General features: G+C 43.6%; 1 protein-coding gene across 1 annotated transcript in view; it reads left to right on the top strand.

The window, feature by feature from the left end:
* The window catches only part of LOC122810526 (GDNF family receptor alpha-2-like), a 637,566-nt gene that overhangs the window by 76,105 nt on the left and 536,756 nt on the right, over positions 1-24,705 (top strand). The window contains exon 4 of the mRNA XM_044082108.1: positions 13,656-13,796. Within this exon, the coding sequence (XP_043938043.1) occupies positions 13,656-13,796 (141 nt within the window). The remainder of the gene's footprint in view (positions 1-13,655; positions 13,797-24,705) is intronic.

Here is a 24,705-nt window from a genome sequence, read left to right as displayed (position 1 = left end):
CAGCCAAGTTATGTGCCCCCTACACTAGGAAAGGTAGCACATACTACCATGACATGTGTCTGCTATAATGGAGATGATAGCCCTACAATCATGCCATGTGCCTCCTACAGTGGGGATGATAGCCCTACAGCCATGTCATGTGCCTCTAACAATGCAGCTAATACCACAACAAACATGCTGTGTGCCTACTACAATTGAGATGACAGTCCTACATCCATGCAATTTGCCTCCTATAATGGAGATGACAGCACTACAATCATGCTATGTACCTCCTAAAATGGAGATAATAGCACATAGTATCATGCCATGTGGCTCATGCAATAGAAATAAATACCCTACAACCATGCCATGTGCCTCCTACATGGGAGATGACAGCCCTACAGCCATGTGATTGCCTCCTACAATGGGGATGATAATCCTGCAGCCATGCCAAGAACATCCTACAATGGTGAAGACAGCCCTTCAACCATGCCATGCCCCTCCTACAATGAAGATGAAAGCAGATAGTACCATGCCATGTCCCTCCTACAATGAAGATGAAAGCACATAGTACCATGCCATGTGCTTCCAGAATGGAGATGATAGCACTACAACCATGTCATGTGCTTCCTACAATGGAGAAAAAAGTTCCACAACCATGCAATTTGCCTCCTATAATGGAGATGACAGCACTACAATCATGCTATGTACCTCCTAAAATGGAGAGAATAGCACATAGTGTCATGCCATGTGGCTCATGCAATAGAGATAAATACCCTACAACCATGCCATGTGCCTCCTACATGGGAGATGACAGCCCTACAACCATGTGATTGCCTCCTACAATGGGGATGATAACCTTGCAGCCATGCCATGAACATCCTACAATGGTGAAGACAGCCCTTCAACCATGCCATGTCCCTCCTACAATGAAGATTAAAGCATGTAGTACCATGCCATGTGCTTCCAGAATGGAGATGATAGCACTACAACCATGCCATGTGCCTCCTACAATAGAGAAGAAAGTTCCACAACCATGCCGTCTGCCTCTAACAATGCAGACAATAGTCCTACAACCATGTCATGTGCCTCCTACAATGGAGATCATAGCAGATAGTACCATGGTATGTGCCTTCTATGATAGGGATCATAGCCCTACAACCATGTCATGTGCTTCCTATAATGGGGATGGTAGCCCTGCAACCATGCCATGTGCCTCCAGCAATGCAGATGGTGCCCTAACAAACATGCCATGTGCCTCCTACAATGATGATGATAGTCCTACATCCATGCCATTTGCCTCCTAGAATGGAGGTGATAACACTCCAACCATGCTATGTACCTCCTACAATGGAAATGATAGCCCATAGTACCATGTTATACGGTTCCTACAATGGAGATGATAGCACATAGTATCATGCCATGTGGCTCATACAATGGAGATGAATGCCCTACAACCATGCCATGTGCCTCCTACAGTGGAGATGACAGCCCTACAGCCATGTGATGAGCCTCCTGCAATGGATAGGACAGTGCTACAACCATGCCATTTGCCTCTTAGAATGGAGGTGACAGCACTACAATCATGCTATGTGCCTCCTACAATAGAGATGATAGCACATAGTACCATGCTGTGTGCCACCTACAATAGAAAGGATAACCCAACTAACATGTCATGTGCCTCCTACAATGGTGAAGACAGCCCAGCAACTATGCCATGTCCCTCCTACAATGAAGATGAAAGCTCATAGTACCATGCCATGTACTTCCAGAATGGAGATAACACTACAATCATGTAATGTGCCTCCTACAATGGAGAAGAAAGTTCCACAACCATGCCATTTACCTCTCACAATGGAGACAACAGTCCTACAGCCATGACATGTGTCTTCTGCAATGGAGATGACAGCCAGGGAAACCATGCCATGTGCCTTCTACAATGGAGATACTAGCCCTACAACCATGCTATGTAGCTCCTACAACCATGTCATGTGCCTCCTGCAATGGAGATGATAGATAGTACCATGGTATGTGCCTTCTATGATAGGGATAATAGCCCTACAACCATGTCATGTGCCTCCTACAATGGAGAGGATAACACTACAACCATGGCATGTGCCTCTTACAGTGGGGATGATAGCCCTACAACCATGCCATGTGCCTCCAACAATGCAGATGATTCCCAACAAACATGCCATGTGCCTCCTATAATGGAGATGGCACTCCTACAACCATGCCATTTGCCTCCTAGAATGAAGATGACAGCCCCAGAACTATGATATGCACCTCATACAATGGAGTTATGGTACCATGTTATGTGCCTCCTACAGTGGAGATGATAGCACATAGTATCATGCCATGTTGCTCATACAGTAGAGATGAATGCCCTACAACCATGCCATGTGCCTTCTACAGTGGAGATGACAGCCCTACAACCATGTGATGTTCCTCCTACAATGGGGTGAAAGCAGATAGTGGTGTGCTATCTGCCTCCTACAATGGAAATGATAGCACACAGTACCATACAGTTGGACTCCTACAATGGAGATGACTGCCCTCAACCATGCCATGTGCCTCCTACAGAGGAGATGGTAGCATATAGTACCATGGTATATGCCACCTACAATGGAGATAGCACTACAACGAAGCCATGTGCATTCTACAATGGAGATGAGAACCCTACAACCATACTTTGTGCCTCATACAATGGAGAAGATAGTGGTACAACCATGCCATGTGCCACCTACAGTAGAGATGATAGCAATACAACCATGCCATGAACCTCTTACAATGGCGATAACAGACATGCCATGTGCCTCCTACAATGAAGATTAAAGCACATAGTACCATGCCATGTGCTTCCAAAATGGAGATGATCACACTACAACCATGTCATGTGCCTCCTACAATGGTGAAGAAAGTTCCACAACCATGCCATCTGCCTCCCACAGTGGAGACGATAGTCCTACAACCATGTCATGTGCCTCCTACAATGGAGATGACAGCCCGAGAATCCATGCCATGTGCTTTCTACAATGGAAGTGACAACCCTACAACCATGCTATGTGCCCCCTACAGTGGAGATGCTAACCCTACAACCATGTTATGTAACATCTATAATGGAGATGACTGCCCTACAACCATGCCATGTACCTCCTACATTAGAGATGACTGCCCTACAACTATGTCGTGTGCCTCCTACAGTGGAGATGATAGCAGATATTACCATGGTATGTGCCTTCTATGATAGGATCATAGGCCTACAACCATGTAATGTGCCTCCTACATTGGAGATGATAACACTACAACCATGCCATGTGCCTCCAACAATGCAGATGCTATCCCAACAAACATGTCATGTGCCTCCTACAATGGAGATGACAGTACTACAACCATGCCATTTGCCTCCTAGAATGGAGGTGACAGCACTACAACAATGCTAGACACCACCTATATGGAGATGATAGTCATAGTACCATGCTGTGTGCCACCTACAATAGAAAGAATAACCCAACAACCATGTCATGTGCCTCCTGCAATGGAGATGACAGCCCCAAAACTGTGATATGTGCCTCCTACAATGGAGATGATAGCCCATAGTATCATGTTGTGTGCCTCCTACAATGGAAATGATATCACATAGTATCATGCCATGTGGCTCATAAAATGGAGATGAATGTCCTACAACCATGCCATGTGCCTCCTACAGTGGAGATGATAGCCCTACAACCATGTGATGTTCCTCCTATAATGGGGATGACAGCTCTACAACCATGTGATGTACCTCCTACAATGGGGATGAAAGCACATAGTACCGTGCCATGTGCTTCCTACAATGGAGACGATAGCACACAGTGCCATACAGTGTGACTCCTACAATGGAGTTGACTGCCCTCAACCATGCCATGTGCCTCCTACAAAGGAGATACTAGAACATAGTACCATGGCATATTCCACCTTCACTGGAGATGTTAGTCCTACAACCATGCCATGTGCCTTCTACAATGGAGGTGACAGTCCTACAACCATGCCATGTGCCACTTACAGTAGAGATGATAGCCCTACAACCATGCTATGTGCCACCACCTACAATGGAGATGGTAGCCCTACAACCATGCCATGAACCTCCTACAATGGTGATGACAGCCTTGCCATGTCCCTGCTACAATAAAGATGAAAGCACATTGTATCATGCCATGTGCTTCCTACAATGGAGATTATAGCACTACAACCATGTTATGTGCCTACTGCAATTGAGAAGAAGGTTCCACAACCATGCCATCTGCCTCCTATAATGGAGATTATAGTCCTACAACCATGTTGTGTGCCTCCTACAATGGAGATGACAGCCTGAGAAACCATGCCATGTGCCTTCTACAATGGAAATGACAGCCCTACAACCATGCTATATGCCTCCTACAATGGAGATGCTAGCCCTACAACCATGCTATTGTGACTTCTATAATGGAGATGACTGCCCTAAAACCATGCCATATACCTCCTACAATGGAGATGACTGCCCTACAACAATGCCACTTGCCTCCTACAATAGAAATGACAGTCCTACAAACATGACATGTGCCTCCTAAAATGGAGAAGATAGCACATCCTGCCATGCTATGTACCGCCTATAATGGAGATGATAGCCCTAAAAATATGCCATATACCTTCTACAATGAAGATGATAGCCCTACAACTATGCCATGTGCCTCCTTCAATGGAAATGATAGCACATACTACCATGCTATGTTTCCCCTGTAATGGGAATGACAGCCCTACAACCATGCCATGTGCCACATACAGTAGAGTTGATAGCCCTACAACTGTGCCATGTGACACTTACAATGGAGGTGATAGCCCAACAATCATACCATTTGCCTCCTACAATGGAGATTAATCTATGACCTTACCATGTACCACCTACAGTGGAGATGATAGCCCTACAACCATGCAATGTACCCCATACAGTGGGGATAAGAGCCCTACAACTATTTCATAGGCTCCTTACTCTAAGGATTATAGCCATACTGCTTTGCCTTGTGCCTCCTACATTGGGGATGACAGCTAGACTACCATGACATGTACCCCTATACTGGAGTTGATAGTCATAATAGCATATGGCTTGTGGCACTTACACTCGGGATGTGAACCCTACTAACACACCATCTGCTCCTTCACTGAGGATGATAGTCATGCTGCCTTGACATGCTGGCTACACTAGAATGATAGCCTTACTGCCATGCCATCTTCTCCCTACACTGTAGATGATAGTCTGACTGCTATGCCATGTGCCTCCTACACTGGGGATGTGAACCCTACAACCAAGTCATGTGCTCTCTACACTAAGGATGCACTAACTTCTATGCCATGTCCCTCCTACACTGGGGACATCAACCCTTCAACCAAGTCATGTGCTTTTTACACTAAGAAAGCACTACCTATACTGGGAATGTGAATTCTACTGTCATGCCATATTCTTTCTAGATCTGGGATATAGCCCTACTACTGTGAAATTTGCCATAAATATTGGGGATGAATGTCTCTACTGCCATATCATGTGCCAGCTACACTTGGATGATAGCCATTGTGCCATACAGTGCACCACCTACACTGGAAATGAAAGTCAATTATGTCATATGCCTCCTACTCTAGGGATGATAGTCATATTTTTATCCTAGGCCATGTGCTTCCTAAAATGACCCTGGGTAAATGAGCCCTACTACAATGTTAGGTGCCATTTACAATATCAGTGGTAAGCATACTGCATGGCATGCAACCTAAAATGGGGATGATATCCATGCTATGTGCCCCCTACACTGGGGATAATAGTCACACTACCATGCCATGTTCTCCTTGCACTGGGAGTGTTAGTCATACTGCCATGCCTAGTGTCCCCTAAACTGGGGGAGAGTGTCATACTGCAATGCCATGTGCCCATAAACTAGAGAGGATAGCATGCACTGCCATGTCATTTCCCCCCTACACTGGGGATGATAGTTATACTACCATGCTATGTCATGTGTCATTAACACTGAGTTTCAGAGCCCTTATACCATGTGCCACCAAAAATGGTGATGGTAGTCCTGCTATGCAATTTGCCATCAATAATGGAAATGATAGCCCCTTTAGTGATAATATATGCCACCTACACTGCAGATTATAGCAATATTGCCATGCCATGTGCTTCCTACACTAGAGATGATAGTCCTACTGCTATTCCATGTGCCACCTAAGTATGCATGATAGTCCTACTGCTATGCAACTTGTCATCACTACAGGAAGTAATACATACCATATACACTGTGGATGATAGATATACTGGCAAACCATGAGCCCCCTGTACTGGGGATGATGCTTATGCTGCCATACCATAAAACATACCACCTGCTTTGGGGATGATATCTGTACTGCTATGCCATGTGCCCCCTACACTGGGGATGGTAGTCATACTGTCATGTCATGAGCCCCTAAACGGGAATGATAGTCATTCTACCATGTCATGTGCCCCTACACTGGGGATGATAGCCCTACTGCCATACCATTTAACTCCTACAGTGTAGAGGATAGCCATATGCCACTTACACTGCATTTGAGATCCCTAATGCCCTATACTACCTAAAATGGCAATGATAGTTGTCCTGCTATGAAATTGTTTCTTCTATGCTGGGAATGATATTCCCTTCTGCTACGCCATATGCCACCTACACTAGGGGTGATAGCTATATTGCCATGATGTGTGCCCCCAGTGGTTGGGATGATAGTTATACCGCCATGGCATGTGGTACCAACACTGGGATGTGAACCCTACTATAGTGCTTCACACCATTTGCACTGAGGGTGAAAGAAGTGACTGCCATGCCATGTGCCAACATGGGGGATGGTAGTCATACTGCCCTACCATGTGACAACATGGGGGATGGTAATCATAATGTCATGCCATGTACCCCAACAGTGGGGATAGTAGTCATACTGCCATGCTGTGTGCCAACACGGGGGATGATAATTATACTGCTATTCCATGTGGCAACAATGGGGGGGTGGTTGTCATGCTGCCTTGCCATGTGCCCCAATACTGGAGATGGTAGTCATACTGCCATTCCATGTGCCAGCAACATGAGGGATGGCAGTCATACTGCCATGCCATGTGCCAACAGCATGGAGGATGGTAATCATACCTCCATGTCATGTGCCAGCTACATGGAGGATGGTAGTCATACTGCCATGCCATGTGCCACCAACACAGGAGATGTTATTCATACTGCCATGCCATGTGCCAACAACATGGGGGATGGTAGTCATACTGCCATTCCATCTACCTCAATACTGGGGATGGTAGTCATACTGCTATGCCATGTGCCAGCAACACAAGGATGGTGGTCATACTGCCATGCCATATGCCACCAACATGGGGGATGGTAATCATACTGCCAAACCAGGTGCCACCAACACTGGTGGATGGTAGTCATACTGCCATGCCATGCCCCAACACTGGGGATGTTAGTCATACTGCCATGCCATGTGCCATCAACATGGGGGATGGTAGTCATACTGCCATGCCATGTGCCTGCAATATGGGGGTTGGTAGTCATGCTGCCATGCCATGTGGCAGCAACACAGGGGATGGTACTCATACTGCCATGCATGTGCCAACAACATGGGGATAGTAGTTATACTGCCATGGTATGTGCCAACAACATGGGGATGGTAGTCATATTGCCATACCATGTGCCAACAACATGGAGGATGGTAGTCAGGCTGCCATGCCATGTGTCTGAACACAGGGGATGGTAGTCATACTGCCATGCCATGTGCCACCAACACAGGGGGATGATAGTCAAACTGCCATGCCATGTGCCGACAACATGGGGATGGTAGTCATACTGCTATTCCTTGTGCCCCAGCACTGGGAATGGTATTTATACTGCCATGCCAAATGCCACCAGCACAGGGGATGGTATACTGCCATGTCATGTGCAAACAACACAGAAATGGTAGTCATAATGACGGGACCATTTGCCACTACACTGGGGATGATGGCTATAATACCATGCCATATGCCCCTATGCAGTAGATGGTACTCATACTGCCAAGCCATATGCTGCCTACTATGGAGATGTGAACCCCTTCTGTCACAGCATTTTTCCACCTACGCTGGGGATGACAGCCCCTTTCATTATGCCATGTGCCACCTTCAGTAGGGATTATTATTCTACAATGGTTGATAGCTATTTCTAGTGTGCCACCAACACTGTGAATGAGAGCCCTGTTAATATGTTAAGTACCACCTAAAATGAGAATGGTGCCCCCTTCTTTCATGCCTTATGCCACCTACACCAGGGATGATAGACACTTCTGCAGTGCCATATGCCACATACACAGGGGAAGAAAATCTTTCTTCCATCTACTCTGCAGATGATAGTCCCTGCTATGCACTGGTGATGACTATGTACTACCATGCTATGGGTCACCTATACTGAGGATGATAATTCTTTCTGCAGTGCCATGTGTCACATACATGGCAATCAGGAAAAGAACAAGAGCTGGAACTAGTCAACTGAATAAAAAATGTCACCAAAAGCAGTTCCAAAAGTACAAATGTAGGCACCAGCACAAATCCACTCCAAAATTAATGTAAAACAGGTGTATTCGCTTAAACAGTTGAGCGCTTTCATCATACAATAGACTTCATCAGAACAATGATACTTAATTCATACTCACTTATATATACCAAAAAACAGTCACCTGACTCTAACCATTTAAATATTAAAGTGCTAGTGCTACTAATTCATTACCTCCTTTAAATTACAAACACTCCCAATACATATTAATCCCATGCATTCTGACATAAGCCATACTGCCATGCCATGTACCCCCTATACAGGCAAAGATATTCCCTCTGTCACATGTTATCTCTTCTTGTAATTATAGCCCCTTCTGTATTATCAAATGGCATCTAAGCTGGGCATAATAACTCCTGGTGATGCCTTGGTGATGATACTTCCTACTGCCATACTGTGTGCCACCCACCATGAGATGAATGCCCCTTCTGCTATGACACATGCTGTCTAAACTGCTAAGGTGAACTTTTTACCATGTCATGTGTTACCTACTTGGGAGAGGATGGCCCCAGCTGTCATGCAAAATGCCACCTATACTCTGGTTGCTAGCTCCTACTGGAATGTTGTGTGCCAGCTACACTATGGAGAAGTGCCCTTACTCCCATACTATGTGCCCCTTCACTAGTGACTGTCACTTCTGCCATTCCATGTGCTGATTACCTTGGGAAAGATAGTCCCTAGCACCATGACATGATGTGCCAGCTACCCAGAGATTGTAACTGCCTTTTGTCATGCCACCTACACTGGGTCAGTAGTCCCATCTGCTCTGCCACCTGCTGTCTATGTTTGGGATGAAAGCCTGTGCAACCATGCCGTGTGACCCCTCCACTAGGTATGGGAGTTTTCCTAATATGTGCATCTACATTGCAGATGACAGTCATGTTGCCATGCCATGTGCTACCTGCAGTGTTGATGATAGCTATGACTTGTATAACATGATGACACGAGTTACTGTTTTATCTCATACACATCAATGAGCTTTGCCATTTGGCTCCTGCCCACTGCCCTTCTCTCTGCATGCAGTGCTTTTATGCTTGTTTTTAGTATCATGGCTTTAAAGTGCGGCCATGTTCTAATCATGGCCTCATTCATGTTTTTATTCAAAGCAGTACAGTGTACAGCTGGATCTCACACATTTTTTGTTGACTCACTTCCCTTCTATATCATCTGCATGAGCTTCCTGTTGTATGTATAACTCCATATGAATTGCAGGAGGAGTCATTTCTGAGCACATTAAGGGTATTACGAAGAGCACTTTGGCTAACATCAAAGAGTGAAGCGATACTAATTTCACAAACTTTAATCATATTTTGACTTAGGAATGGGGTCCATTCCCATTGTGGTATTAGAAATCCAAATGAGTCGGAGAAATTAAACCAAACATTTGTATATATCCTGGGGTTCCTATTACGTAGTCAAACATTTATAAGTTTGAACCACATATGGTTGAGACCATATGTTCGAATTTGTAAATGTTCGAGCGTGTGAATGGAAATCTCCATAAGTGAAGGTTTCCATTCACTTCAATGTGGTGCAATCTTGGAGTTGGCATATTTAAGTAGTGGAGGTGTGGGGCCCTGCATACAACAATTTTTTATATTTGTCCATTATATTTTTATTTTTTTATAGCTAGTCGAAGTTCCGTAACTTTGGACATATGTGTTCCAACATATGTTAGTCGAAGTTACGGAACTTCGACTATGTAATATAAACCTATATCCTGCATATAGTGATTACTTTATAGTTCTACATTTTTAGAATGCTTTTAAGTCTGCATTCTGCTTTCTAAATATTGTTATTCAGTTTTTGTGTGTTTGTTTCCACCTGGATCCATGGTGAAAATGAGAACTGCCCAGCAGAGCTAACCCTGTCAACAATCTGAAATAGATATATAGATGCATACATTTATAAATAATCAACATAAAAAGTTCCATATTTTCACTCCAGAATGAGATAGCAGGTCAGCAAGTCTGCATTTCCTTATTTCCAAACTGGTCTTTCAGTGAGGAAATGTTAGTTCAACCCGTTTTGTCATTATTGTTTACTGGAAGAAGTTATTTAGTTATTTATTTCTCTTTGTTTACCAAGCAAGTTCATCTGAGTTTGTTAAAAAAAAAAAAAAGCTCTTCAGTGGATGCCCAGAAAGCAAAGCTACAGATAATACAGAAATATAAACAGAGTTGTTATTGAACACCTAAACACCAAACTGGTAAGACCAAAAGCAGAAAACCGCTAACGGACGATTTAACGCAGGGAAAGCTTTCCCTTAGCTGTAAGTCGGATTTTGCCATTTTGTCTACTGTAGAGCAGTCTCAGAGTTGCTATATTTAGTTAGGGGGGGTGTAGGGGGCACAGCCCACCCATGTCAGGGGATAGGGTGGAGGGCTAAGCCCCCCCCACTTCGTTTGTGTTTAAATTTTTTTTTTTTTCACAATGGAAGTCTTTCCCCCTGCCGTTCACAGTTTTCAGTTTCGTTCTTACCAGTTCGATGTTTACGTGTTCAATAACCTAAACATTCAATCTGGTGATACAGACCTGAGTAAATATATACAGTAGAATACAAAGTACAGAAAGACATTCACTCATTATTAAAAGTGCATAACACTGCAATGCGGTAAAGCTAGAACGTGTAATGTACAAACACAGAACAATATAGTTTTTTCAGTAGATGAGAACTGTACTGGAAAATTAAATAAATAACTAGAGCAGAAGGGAAAGAAAAGCGTAGTCCCACTGAAGATTTTAGTATTGCTAATTGGACATGAATGAAGGTAACCATGGGTGACCATGGGTGATGCACAAACAACTATTAGATGATCCTTTAGGTGTTCTTCAAATGTCTTTGCAATTTGGCTTGTGTTCATTATAGGGGTGATAAGGTTCCCTGATTTGGTAACTTTGTTAGAACATGAAGTCCTTTGAGGAGAATACTGTTAAATAGTGTTCTGTTCCTTAAAGTTGGCCAGTTTTCAGGCTTATACATAAGGTTATGCTCAGTTACCAGTTGAGAAAGTAGTAAGTAGTCAGGCAAATTCAGCAAGCTGAGTTCTCTGTGTGCTGCACGGTGATGTGTTCTGTGGGGATGGGTGGTGCAAATTTAGTTACTTTATTGGAACTTTGTTCAAGTTTAGTACTGTGACTTGAAGGCTGACTAGTGAGGGTACTGCATAGAGGAGAGATGCCAATAAGTAGGGAGTTGCTATATTTTTTCTTGTTGCTCAAACTTTGACTATAGATAGTGACCCTATTGTCTGACATGTTTCCTTTACAGCTTGACATATGTACTGGCCAGTTTTTAAGTGTTCATGAGTGATGACACATAGAAGTTTGTATAACTTGTCCTTTAAGTTTTGGTGCTGTTGGCAAGGAAAATGTTAAAAGGTTAAACTTTTCCTGAGAATGTTTTGAGGTGAACAGAATTAAGGTGATTTTGTTAGGATGTAGTAGGAGTTGTGATGTGTTCAACCATGTTTCTGCAGATGAGAAGGATGATTCTGTATGCTGCTGAAGTTTAGTGAGAGTGTTTGGTGAACCAGATCAGAGAAAAATTGTTAGCATATTGAACTATTGTTGTGAGTTTGGTTGTGCTACATAAATCATTTATAAAGATATTGAAAAGTAGAGAGCCTAATATAGATAATTGTGGGATGCAGACAGTTACTGGAAGGAAAGTGGAGAAGTCATTTTTGCCAATTTACTCTGACTTCTGTTTGAGAGATAACTGTAAAGTCAAGTTACAGAGGGGTTATCTAGTTAAGTTGGCAAGTTGATGAATCAGTTTCTGATGGAACATGGTGTCAAATGCTTAAGCTAGGTCCATGATGAGTACGGACACCAACTGCAAGAGAATAGTAGTTGTACTTTGAAGTGGATGAAAGCCATGTTGGCTTGGATATATAAGTTAATTGGTCAGTAGGTAGGTGAAAAGATGAATGTGGGTGGGGTTTTCTGTTTTAAATAGAGATGGTATGGCAATTGGCCTGAAGTTGGAGAGATCTGTAGAGTTTCATCTTCATACAGTGGTATAATAAATTATTTTTTTTCAGGTTGATGGCTCAGTCTTTTCAGTGAAAGATCTGTTAATTAGGATTAAGACATGATAGGCAATGGCATGTGCTGCTAGTTTAAGATATTCACAAGGCAAGCTGTGTAGGGTAGCAGCAGTAGCTTTTCATTTCTGGAGATATTTTTTGACTGTTCTCGTCGGGATTTGTCAAAACATATATGTTGGCTTTTGGGATTTGAGGTGATACTGTAGTAGAATTTTTGTGAGAAATGTTGGTTAAGGACATGACTGCACTGTTTGCATAAAATAAATATTGAACTGACTGGCAATGCTATTGTTTTTGGTTGTGTGTGTTAGGGGATGTTTGGCCAGCTTGGTCTGCTTTAATAGCTTATTTGTGGCATTCCACTACAGGTTCGAATTATTAGAGGTGAGGACTAGTAGCGTTTCTCATCTTTAATGATTTGGTACTTGGTTTTGTTTCTTAACTCTTTATATGCTTTTAAGTTAACCTCTGATTTGCTTTCAGTCCAGGCTTTCCTTGTCATGTCGATCTGCCTTGTTTTATTTAAAGTTTCAGTGGATAAAAATGGGTCAGGCTTTATTTTTATTCTTTTGGTTCTGAGCAGAGCTAATGAGTTGAGCATGTTTAGGAGAGTGTTACTGAACTCTTTGTCAGGACTGGATGACAGAATCCATTCTGGAGTGGATTGTCTGTAGTTTTGTCATACCTAACTGGAGTAGATAGGAGCTGGGTGAATTTAAAAATAATATTAGTTAGGATTTCTGAGTGTATGATCTGCCAGAAAGACCAAAATTAGTTATCATGCAGTTCTCTTTTTGATAAAGTAACCTTCATTGGTTTTCAGTTGTTTACATCTGTTTTTACATACAGATAAATGAAACCTGAATCAGAATCTCTTAAATGTGTGACATGGGAGTACATGAAAATCAGAGTGTACTTAGCACGCTTTATAAAATGCATGTTAAATCTGTTTTAAAATACTGCTTCTTCCTAAATCTGTCTTAATATTTTCTGTTCCTGAAAACAGGTCTTGATATGACTCCGAACTACATTGATGAAAGCCACACTAGCATAACTGTCTCACCCTGGTGCTCATGTCGAGGAAGTGGTGACACACAGGAAGACTGCGAAAGATTTCTAAGGGACTTCACAGAAAACACTTGTCTTAGTAAGAGTCATTCCTTCACTCTGTAGGAGCTGAAAACATTTATTTATGTACTGAATGTTTTCTAATAATACTGTGTAATATTTTGTAGCTATACAAGAATGCACTGTTAGTGATTCTGTAACCGGTGGCACATTACCAAATAAACTTTTTGGCAGCTGTTTTCTGTGGGACATTTCTCCCTCACACCCCCATTCATGAGGCTTTCTTCTGTACATCATCATCAACGACCTTTTCCCATTTTCTACATGGGGTCGGGCTGTTGGTTACCCGCCATCATCTCTCTCTAGTCAGTGCCACTCTCCTAACTTCTTTAATGTTTATGCCATACTCTTTCTTACAGGTCTTCTCTCACACACAGTCCATCCACCTCTTTGCTGGATGGCCTCACTTCCTCTTACATTCTTCTTGTCTCCACCAGATTGTCTTCTGCTTTTCTGCACATGTGCCTGAACCACAGTAATCTGTTCTCTTTCACTCTGCAATTGGAGCTACTCTGGCTTCTGCTCTTATGCCCTCATTTCTTTATCTGTCTTACAGTGTGCATCCTGCCACCCATCTCAGGGACTTCATCTCCATCAGCTCCAGCTTCCTCAACTTCTCTGCCTTTACTGCCCAGGTTTCAGTACCATACAGTAGTACTGGTCAAACCACTGTTTTGCATACCTTATCTTCAGCTTTTTTGGCATTCTTCTGTCATAGACTACCTCTGGCACTCATTGCCACTTGTCTGCATCCCTCTCTGATTCTAGCTTTGACCTCCTCATTCAGACTTCCCTTCTCCTCAACTGAAAATCCCAGATACTTGAAGCTGTTGCCCTTTTCTACTATTTTCCCTTCTATCTCAATTCATACCTTCTTCAGATTTACCCTGTTTGTTGCTATTACCGCTGTCTTAGCTGTATTCTGTTCCATCCCAGGTGCCTTCAGTCTTGTATTCCATTCTCCTATCCTTTGCTGAAGTTCTTGCTCAGTGTCTGCCTGTAATGCCACATCATCTGCATATGGCAACTTTGATTACCTGTCCCCTTTGACCTGTTTGCTAATGTAGTCCATCACAAGTATGAACAGCAGTGGGCTGATAGCTGGATTGTGATGCAAACTCACTTCCTCTGGGAACCCCTCTGTGAGACTGAACAGTGTTTGTACTTGAGTCATTGGGTCCTTCTACATAGCCTGCACTATTTCTATCAGTATTTCTGGGACTTTGAACTACTGCGGGACTACCCAGATTAGCTTTCTTGGGACCTTGTCATATGCTTTCTCCAAGCCAAGGAATGCCCATTTGGACTTTTTCCCCATTTCTAGCTTTTTCTTGACTATCTGTCTCTCTGCAAACATCAGTCAGTTGTGCTACATCCTGATCTGAATCTGAACTGCTCATCTCCCATCTTTCTACTGCTCTGCAGATTCATTTATCAATCCTCAGAACTTTCATTCAAAGTAACAAGATGTTCATTGTGCATACAGCTGCAGTCATAACAGATGGGTTCTCCTGCCGTCAGGCGGGTCCTCGGTCGCCGAATTCCAAAGTCTAGGTCCGGCGTCGGTTGTCGTCGCTTCTTCCCTGATGTCAGTGCGCCAGGGGTATAAAAGAACCAGCCGATGCCATTTTCTTCAGTCTTTCTTGCCGTGCGGTGCCCGAAGCAGAAGCAGTTCGCAAGTGCCGGTCGGCCAGCTCCTGAAATTACAAAAATTTTGCAACCGAAGTCTTCTTGAAAGCTAAGTACCCCGTTGGGGAAACTTTTCTTGCCTCAGACCGATGTCAAACGAAGTTAATAATTGTATTTCTTGTGGGAAGAAAATACAGCATAAGGATTTTCATTCCCTCTGCATTCCTTGCTTAGGCCCAGACCACGACATCTCGGTCTGTAGTTTTTGTGCTACATTCAACAAACGCACCATTAAGCATCGGGCGGAGTTCGCCCAGCACTATTTTGGCAGAAATTTTAACTATATTATGTCATCGGAGACTCCGACTCCAGTTTTGTCTAAAAAACCCAAAGATAAGGACCAACACACGAGGTCCACGGCCTCTACTGACACCACGCCAAAGCCGACTACAGGTGGTCCAGTTCTCAGCAAGGCACCTACGCAGCCCCTGCCTACCGACAACACTTCATTGGCGGTGTCTTCTGTGCCCGAGGTCGCAGGCTCCTCGGCCCACACCCCGACTACAGATACCGAAGCCACTTTTGGTGGTGAATCTCAAAATGTAGACAGGTCTGCCTCCTGTCAAGGTGTCTTCAGGCCTTCATCTTCTTTTTCTATCAAGGCTTTCACTAAGTCTAAAGCAGCCATGCATTCTAAGAAACAAACTCCACAGGGCCCTTCTCCAGGCCCCATGCCTAAAAAACAAATGCTTAAAATGGCTGAGGATTTGATTACTCTTATCAGGGGTTCTCAACCCCCCACCTGGACAAAAGGCCCAGAGTGGAGGAAGAATCCCCCTCCTCTGGCCAGGCCTCCATTATTTCAGATCACTCTGATGAACAGGAACATTCTTACTCCCCTTTTGAAGATTCTGATGCTGAGGAGTCCATTCCCTCTGTCTCCCCCACAGAGGATTTCTCATTTGGGGAAACCTTGCATACCTTAAGGGAACACTTCCACTGGGAAGGCCAAGAGTACTCAGATTCCAAGAAAAGGCTTAGGGATTTTCTCTTGCTACCCCAGCACAGGCCTCTAGCTATACCTCCTGTCTTAGACATACTAGATGATGTGTACTCGGAGGCCTGCCTTAACCCGGATTCTTTACCTCCAGCCCCAGTCAAGCCTGACAAGTACTACTGGGTTCCTGACTCACACCAATTTTATACAAAAGCCATGCGGCTGACCCAGAAACTATCTCACAGGGCCCCAAGGGGATTAAGGCCTCCACTGTTAAAAACCCATTACCTTCCGAGAGAGATTCCAGATCCTTAGAAAGGTGGGGGAAAAGGTATACACCTCGGCCACCTTAACCATGAGGGCATTAAACTGCCAGTTCCATATGCTAAAGTACCAACAGTTTCTGTTATCACAGTTGAGAAGTAAAATATCACAACCTGAACAACCAGACTTGAAAGAGTTGCAGGAATTGATGCATAGTGCAGAACAAGTGAGTAAACATACCTTGCAATGTGGTTTTGATGCTCTAGAGGCCTCATGTAGAGCTGCTGTAACAGGATCAGTCATACGTAGACATGCCTGGCTCAAGGAGTAAACCTTACCAGATCATGACAAAGCTAAATTACTAGATGCCCCTCTACAAAATGATGTATTATTTGGTGTTAAAGCTGAGGAGGTATTAAAGAAAATGGAGGAAAAGGCTAAATCAATGCAAACAGTGAAGGATTTTCTACAGGTGCAACCTCCACATTTCAGTAGAAATTGGCCTTCCAAAAATTGGTCCAGCCACGGACAGACCCCAAAGAGGTAGATACAGGCACCCAAGGGGCAGAGGGCAATCTCAAGGATCGTTTAGAGGCAGACAATGGCAAGCACCTACACAAAGAGGTGGTGAGGATAGTTCGCAGCCATTCAGAAAGCAAGCCCAATGACTTTTCCCTTTGCATGCCAAGCAAGGCTCAAATGGCAGCACCCTTAGGCGGGAAACTGGCATTATTTTCAAAAAATTGGCATATTGTCACAAAAGACAAATGGATCCTGGACATTATAAACAGAGGCTACAGATTCCATTTTCACACCTTTCCAAAAATGAGAGGCATGCCAAATCTGACACACAATCAAAGGGCAGAGGCACAAAGACAAATTTCAGATCTCATGGACATGAAAGCTATTCAAGAGGTACCTACTCACGAACAAGGTCAAGGTTTTTATTCCAGACTATTCCTGGTACCAAGGAAGGGAAAAAATTGGAGACCTATTTTGGACCTATCCATCCTAAACACATTTTTACTCATACCAAAATTCAGGATGCTCACATTACAGCAGCTTCTTCCCATGCTGGGCAAGGAGTCTTGGCTGGTAACACTGGACCTCAAGGAGGCATACCTGCATGTCCCAATCAGACAAAATTGCAGAAGATACCTCAGATTTCTTGCAGGTTCAACCCATTATCAATTCTCTGCATTGCCCTTTGGCTTATCTACTGCACCCAGAGTATTCACGAAATGCCTGTCATCAGTAATTGCCTACTGCAGACTTCAAGGGATACAGATATACCCATATTTGGATGACTGCCTGATCCAAGTGGACAGCAAGCACATACTTCTGAAACTGGAACAACAGGAACCAAGTAGAAAGTAACAAACAACAGGAACAAGTTTTCAACAAACTAATGTTCTCCAGTTGAAACTGGGCTGTCTTCTTTACATACTTCTGAAACATCTGGCTTTTGTAATAATGTTGTTGAATTCTCTGGGATACACAGTCAAAAAAAAAGAAATCAAGGCTAATACCCTCTCAGAAAATAATTTTCCTGGGTGCCAACTTGGACACAAACACCCAGATGGCCTACCTCACACCAGAGAAGCAGGGGCAACTAACTCAATACTTCAGAACACTAGCAAATTTCACCAGGCTGACTGCAAGGAAAATCCTGCAGGCTCTGGGATTCATGGCATCTTGCATCCTACTAATCCCATATGCAAAGCTGCATATGAGGAAACTTCAATGGTACCTGAAAAACCTATGGTCTCACCACAGCCACAGTTTGGAAACAATAATACCATTAATTCCATGTCTTCAAAAGGAATTTCTGTGGTGGGCTCAAGCATGCCAAACAAACACAGGTCTCCCATTCTGCAAGCCTCAAGCAAATCAAGTCATCACAACAGACACCTCGGACTACGCCTGGGGGGCGCACATGGCAGATCGGTGCATTCAGGGCAAATGGTCCCAAAAAGAAAAGCACCTTCACATCAATCAAAAGGAAATGCTAGCAGTAATAAATGCTGTTATAGCTTTCAAAGACCTTCTGCATCCAGGTCAACTATTGATAAGGACAGACAACACCACAGTAATGTGGTGCATAAACAGGGAGGAACCCATTCATACCCCCTATGCAGGCTGGCCATGTCACTTTGGAACATGGCTCTGGAATTACAAATCGAACTTCAAGCACAGTTCTTGCCAGGCAAGGAAAACACGCTGGCAGACAACCTAAGCAGAAATATGACAGATCCACACGAATGGAAGTTGCATCCTCAAGTTTTTACAGAGATAATTCAAGTATGGGGAAGGCCAGACATAGATGTCTTTGCCTCCCACAAAAATCACCAATTGACAAAATTCTGCTCAAGGACTTTTCATCCACAGGCCTGGAGAGTGGACGCTCTCTCTTTCAGTTGGACAACCATGACAGTTTATGATTTTCCACCTCTTCCTCTGCTGCCCAAAGTTCTATTAAAAACCAGAGCAGACAGACCAAAGATGATTCTCATTGCTCCAGACTGGCTAAGACAGCACTGGTACCCACTCCTGAGGAGCCTGACGCATTCCCCTCCATGGACCCTACCTCTAATGTCTCTTCTTCTGACTCAGCACAGCTTCAAAACTCTTCACAGTCAGCTGAAAACACTCAATCTGGCCGCATGGAAGATTCCTTAACATCACAACACACCCTACTCTCCAAGGAGGTGCAGGATGTCATTTTGGAGGCCAGAAGGCCGTCTACTAGAAAAGCTTACTCCGCAAAATGGAAACGGTTTTGTGCCTGGAATGAGAAAAGGGGCCAGAATCCTGGAAAACTGAATTTACCTCAAATATTACAGTATCTCATTCTCCTCCATCAAAATCCATGCCTCAGCCATTTCTGCAGAATACAACACTGATCCACCTTTATTCTCTCACCCTGTCTTAAGACAGTTCCTCAGAGGGGCTAAGAATATAAACCCCCCAAGGAAACAACCAATACCTGCTTGGGATCTCAATTTCATTCTAGAAAAGCTGACCTTGCCTCCTTTTGAGCCAGCTGCCTCAACAGATTTGCAATATTTGCCCTGGAAAACAGCTTTCCTTCTGGCTATCACCTCAGCTCATAGAGTATCAGAACTACAAGCCCTCATGGCTGTGCAACCTTTTATCATCTTCCATCAGGACAGAGTTTCCTTACGAACCAACCCTGTTCTTTATGCCAAAGGTGGTATCCAGGGTAGCTTTGAATCAGGCTATACACTTACCTACCTTCTACCCTAATCCTCAAAACAAAGGGGAGAGGCTACTACATTCCTTGGACATCCACAGACAGCTGTGTTATTATTTGGACAGAACAAAGCCTTTCAGAAAATCAGAACAGCTCTTTGTGTCCTATGCTATAGGAGCTCAAGGGAAGCCAATTTCCAAACAGACAATCTCAAAATGGATAGCCCACTGCATACGCTTTTGTTACTCTTTTCATGGTAAAACTGTACCTGCAGGCATCAGATCTCACTCCACAAGGGCAACAGCTACCTCTGCAGCTTTCCTCAGAGGAGTTCCTACCAAAGATATTTTGGAAGCAGCCACTTGGAGTTCTGTGCATACCTTCTCCAAGCACTACCACCTGCCATTATACTCCAAAACTAGAGCAGGCTTTGCCACTGCAGTCTTGCAGGGCATTCTGGCTCCTCCTAGTTCCACCTAGTGCCTACCACCCCTTTCTTAGCTTTGGGATTCTAACCATCTGTTATGACTGCAGCTGTATGCACGATGAACATAGTACAGTTTTGTACCTACCATAAATGTAGATGTTCGAGTGCTAATACAGCTGCAGTCCAGGTTTCCCTCCCTCCTTCCCCTCTTGGGACAGGCCTATTGGCTAACCCCTCCTCATACAACCTGATTGGGTATTCTTTTATGGTGTATTTGCTTGCAACTACTGTATTTTGATTATTTTGCATTGCTTTATTACACAAATTTATGTATTGCCTTCCTTCTGGGGGCACCTGACATCTGGGGCAAGAAAAACTGAAGAAAATGACGTCGGCTGGTTCTTTTATACCCCTGGCGCACTGACGTCAGGGAAGAAGCGACGACAACCGACGCCAGACCTAGACTTTGGAATTCGGCCAACCGAGGACCCGCCTGACAGCAGGAGAAGCCATCTGTTATGACTGCAGCTGTATTAGCACTCGAACATCTACATTTATGGTAGGTACAAAACTGTACTATTTTAATACCTCAGTACTATACATGGGTGTGAGTTTTCCCTTTGTTCTTGTGCACCAGCTTGAGCCTTCTTATTCTTCAGTTGTCTGGGATGTACCTTTCTTTCCACACTGCTGTCAGGACCCTCAAGAACCATTTTTCTCTATCCCACCAACATCTTGATTATATTAGCTGTGACGCTGTCAAAGCCTGCTGCCTTCCCTGTGTTCCTTAGTGCTGTTCTTACTTCTTCTAGGGTGGTCTTCTCTCATTGTAGGTTGTGATTGGGGCTGCACAGCTTCTGTTGGGTTTTCTTCATTCAGATGCTGGTGGATGTACTCCTTCCATCTGCCTTTAATGTCCTGTGGACTGGTGAGCAGGTTGTTGCTGGCATCCCTTATGAAGGGTATCTGACTATCTTCAATATCTTTCTGTCTTTGCCTTGCAACCTGATACTGTTTCTTTGTGCCATAATCTGAGTCACTTTCCAGAAGCTGGTAGAGAGCCTCTGATGCCTTGTTCTTTGCTATTGCAACTCCTTTCTAACTGTCTTTGTTAGTCAACCAGTATTGCTTCCTAGTCTTATCTGCCTTTTCCTGGCTCCCACTTTTTACTGCACTTCTTCTTTCATTTGATGACTTCCTAGACTTCTGAATTCCATCAAGAGTTTTCCTTATGTAGCTTATTTCCATACCTGGCTCAGCCACATATCAGTTCTGTAGTCCTGTAATCCTCACACTTGCTGTTTTGAAGAGCTGCCATTCTTTTTCAACCCCATTTATTTCCTGTTCTTCTTGAGGTGCTAGAGCCCTAAGTAATTCCATGAACTGTTGTGCTCTCTCTCCAGTCATCTTTAGGGTCTACAGCCTAGTCTCTGTTGACCTTAGAGCCTTCTCTCTCCACTGCTTGCAACTGATCATGGCAACCAGTGCTTTGTGCTGTGAGTCAACTGTTTCACTGAGGATGACTTGCACAAACTGCTTCTACCCAAGTGCCCTTTCCTTACTAGAAAGAAGTCTACCTGAATTGGCCACTGTTGTATGTGGTCTTGTGGTCAGCCTCTCTTTCTGAGCCATGTGTTGGCTACTATCAAGCCATTTGCCAGACAGATGTCTAGAATTGCCTGTCCTTCTTTAATACTGTTGCCCCATCCATGTGGACCCAGGGAGTCCTCATATCCTGTTCTGTCTGCCCATATATGTGTATTCAGGTCACCATTATCAATACTAATTCATGTTGCCCTGCTTTAGCTTGTAGGTCCTGCAACTGCTGTCTGAATGCACAATTTTCACAACCCTGCTGTTGGGCATATTCTGAGTTTATGAATAATGCCTTATCATTAGGGTGGAGTCTGATTGCCATGAGCCTGCACTAATTGTGATGACATCCCTCACTGCCTTCTGAACCTCCTCCCTCACTTCAGTTCCCACCCCTTTTCAAGTGTGTCTTCCTTCTGAATAATAGACTCTGCATCCCAAGCCATGTGGCTTTGCTGCTCTGCCCTTCAGTCTTGTCTCCTGGTTATTGGTTACAGAGAATGTCCAGCATCTTCCTTACCATTATGTTATCCACTTCCAAGCTCCCTCCTATCAGTGAACCAACACTGAGTGTAATTCGTAGGGCATGTTTGACAGGAAGACAGGTTGATTGTTATTTACATCCAGCTTTTGCTCAGCAAAGCTATCCCAGGTAACCCAAGCTGGGTAACCAGACACCAGCCAGCCAAAAATTTAATGGCCCAGGACTCCTGGGCTTTATAGCAGGTGCATACTGACAAATAGGGGTGCGCATACACCACTCTTGTCATTAACATGAGTCCCTGACATATGTTGTAGTAGGCCTGGTCCTCAACCCACTTTTCACTGGCAAATACCCATGCCCATTTGGCAATATCAGTCAACATGATTGAATCACCTAGAGTCATATTTTTACACTGCTGAGTGGCTATAATCCATGTTACCTGTCTTTAGGATTCTGTGTGCCACAGCAGATGCCCAAAGCTGTTAGTCAATACAAATCGTCCCTCTATAGGGCATAATCTAGAGCTTGTGCTGTCGACTACCGTTTCATTCTTGAGTGAGTTTGAGATGGAAACACTTAGCGTGTTTTTTGGTGGGGCAAGGAATCTCACATAGACACAGTGCGAACATGCAAATTCCAATCAGGCATTGGCCAGAGGTCAGGATCAAATCTTGTACCTTGTGCATGGAAGATGAAGATCTTAACCATTATGCCAGATCTCTACATCCCTTACAGGCTTTCTTCTGTATATCCCTACTTAATTAAAACTCAGGGATAGCAACAATTGTCTTCCCCATTTGAACCAATTGGCTTGAAATTCTTAATTTTAGAATTTTTCAATACACACTTCTTTTAGTTGTAGTCGTTGAGATACAATGTTAGGCAAGGGTTTTATGTTACTTTTTAATGTGAATTTGTCTAATACTGGCAATTGTGCTATATCATAGCAGACTTTTGCTTTAAACTAAGTGAGTTATATAAAGTTTTCTCTATGTTACTACATGAATAAAATTTGCAATTCAGTTTAGCTGATTGTATGAATAGTTTTAAGTCATGTAAATCTGTAAAGCATGCTAAACATTTTGCAAGGTCTTACCTGTCCTTGTCATATACTGTCATGAGGTACATTGGCTGACTCTTATCATCTAAAAAAGGCAGTACCCGTGCATCTCCTGTGTGCTTCGTTGCAGTTACACATTGAGCAAATCTGAATGATAAAAGCCAGTTGTTTATAGATGATCATAAAGGTCCAGACAGTAATTTTGCTTACTCTTCAGACCAAAGTAATAGAACTCTTTGCAGGAGGTAATTAAGTTACCAATACTGTTCTTCAGCCATTCACAATCATACACTTTGCAGGAGGTAATTGTTATCAATAAAGCTGTAACAGACAATAACAGTGACAGCCTTTGCAGAAGGAAGTAGGTTACTGACAGCCCATAGCAGTGACATGTTTAACAGAAGCTAACTCCATAGCAGAACTCACCAAGACCTTCCCAAACAACTCCTCCCCCCTACTCAAATCCCCTCAACCATCCATCCCTCTCTCTTCTCCCATCTTTCATTTCAAACCCATTTCAACCTCCTATATAAAAAAAACTCCTCTCTAAGCTTAAGCCATGCTCCAATGCCCCTGACAACATCCTCTCACTCTTTCTAAAACTTGCAGCAGACGGCATCGCCATCCTTATTAGCATTCTCATTAACAGATTCATACAGGAATCTTATGTCCCCAAACTGTGGCATACAGCCTTTATCCTACCCCTCTACAAAGGAGGCAAAAATGTATTTTATTTATTTTACATTTATTAACCGGGCTAGTCTACCTGGATGTATTTCCATTTTCAGTAGAGGCACGGGGAGAAAATCTCCGATAGCAGCACACAGAATATATGCAGGATATTGGCAAAGGGTCTTGCTACCCCCATAGTGCCTTTTTTAGGCAAGGCTCAAAAGACAATCCCACCTCCATAGGTATCACAAGGGATAAGAAACTAAGAGTAATGCTACTCAACGCCAGATGTCTAAACTTCAAGATGCACGCACTCGAAACTCTCCTTAGCATGGAGAACATCGATATCTGTGCAGTAACAGAAACCTGGATCAAGGCTCCCGAGATCACCCCAGCACTACCAGGTTATACCTAATACCATGCTTTTCGGCCCCAAAACCTGGACTGAACCACAAAAGGAGGGGAAGTATCAATATTCATCAAAGATACCCACACTTCCAGGTTGGTGGCACAGCACAAAGCATCAGAGACTATCCATGTGCAACAAACAGTGGGTAAAACTGCCTTCCAATTTATAGCCTGCTACAG

This window comes from Protopterus annectens, chromosome 9.part0 (assembly GCF_019279795.1).
Source record: "Protopterus annectens isolate FY-2018-M chromosome 9.part0, PAN1.0, whole genome shotgun sequence".
Classification (NCBI taxonomy): domain Eukaryota; kingdom Metazoa; phylum Chordata; order Ceratodontiformes; family Protopteridae; genus Protopterus; species Protopterus annectens.
The sequence above is the reverse complement of the archived record's forward strand: the minus strand, read 5'-3'. Positions and strand labels throughout refer to the sequence as shown.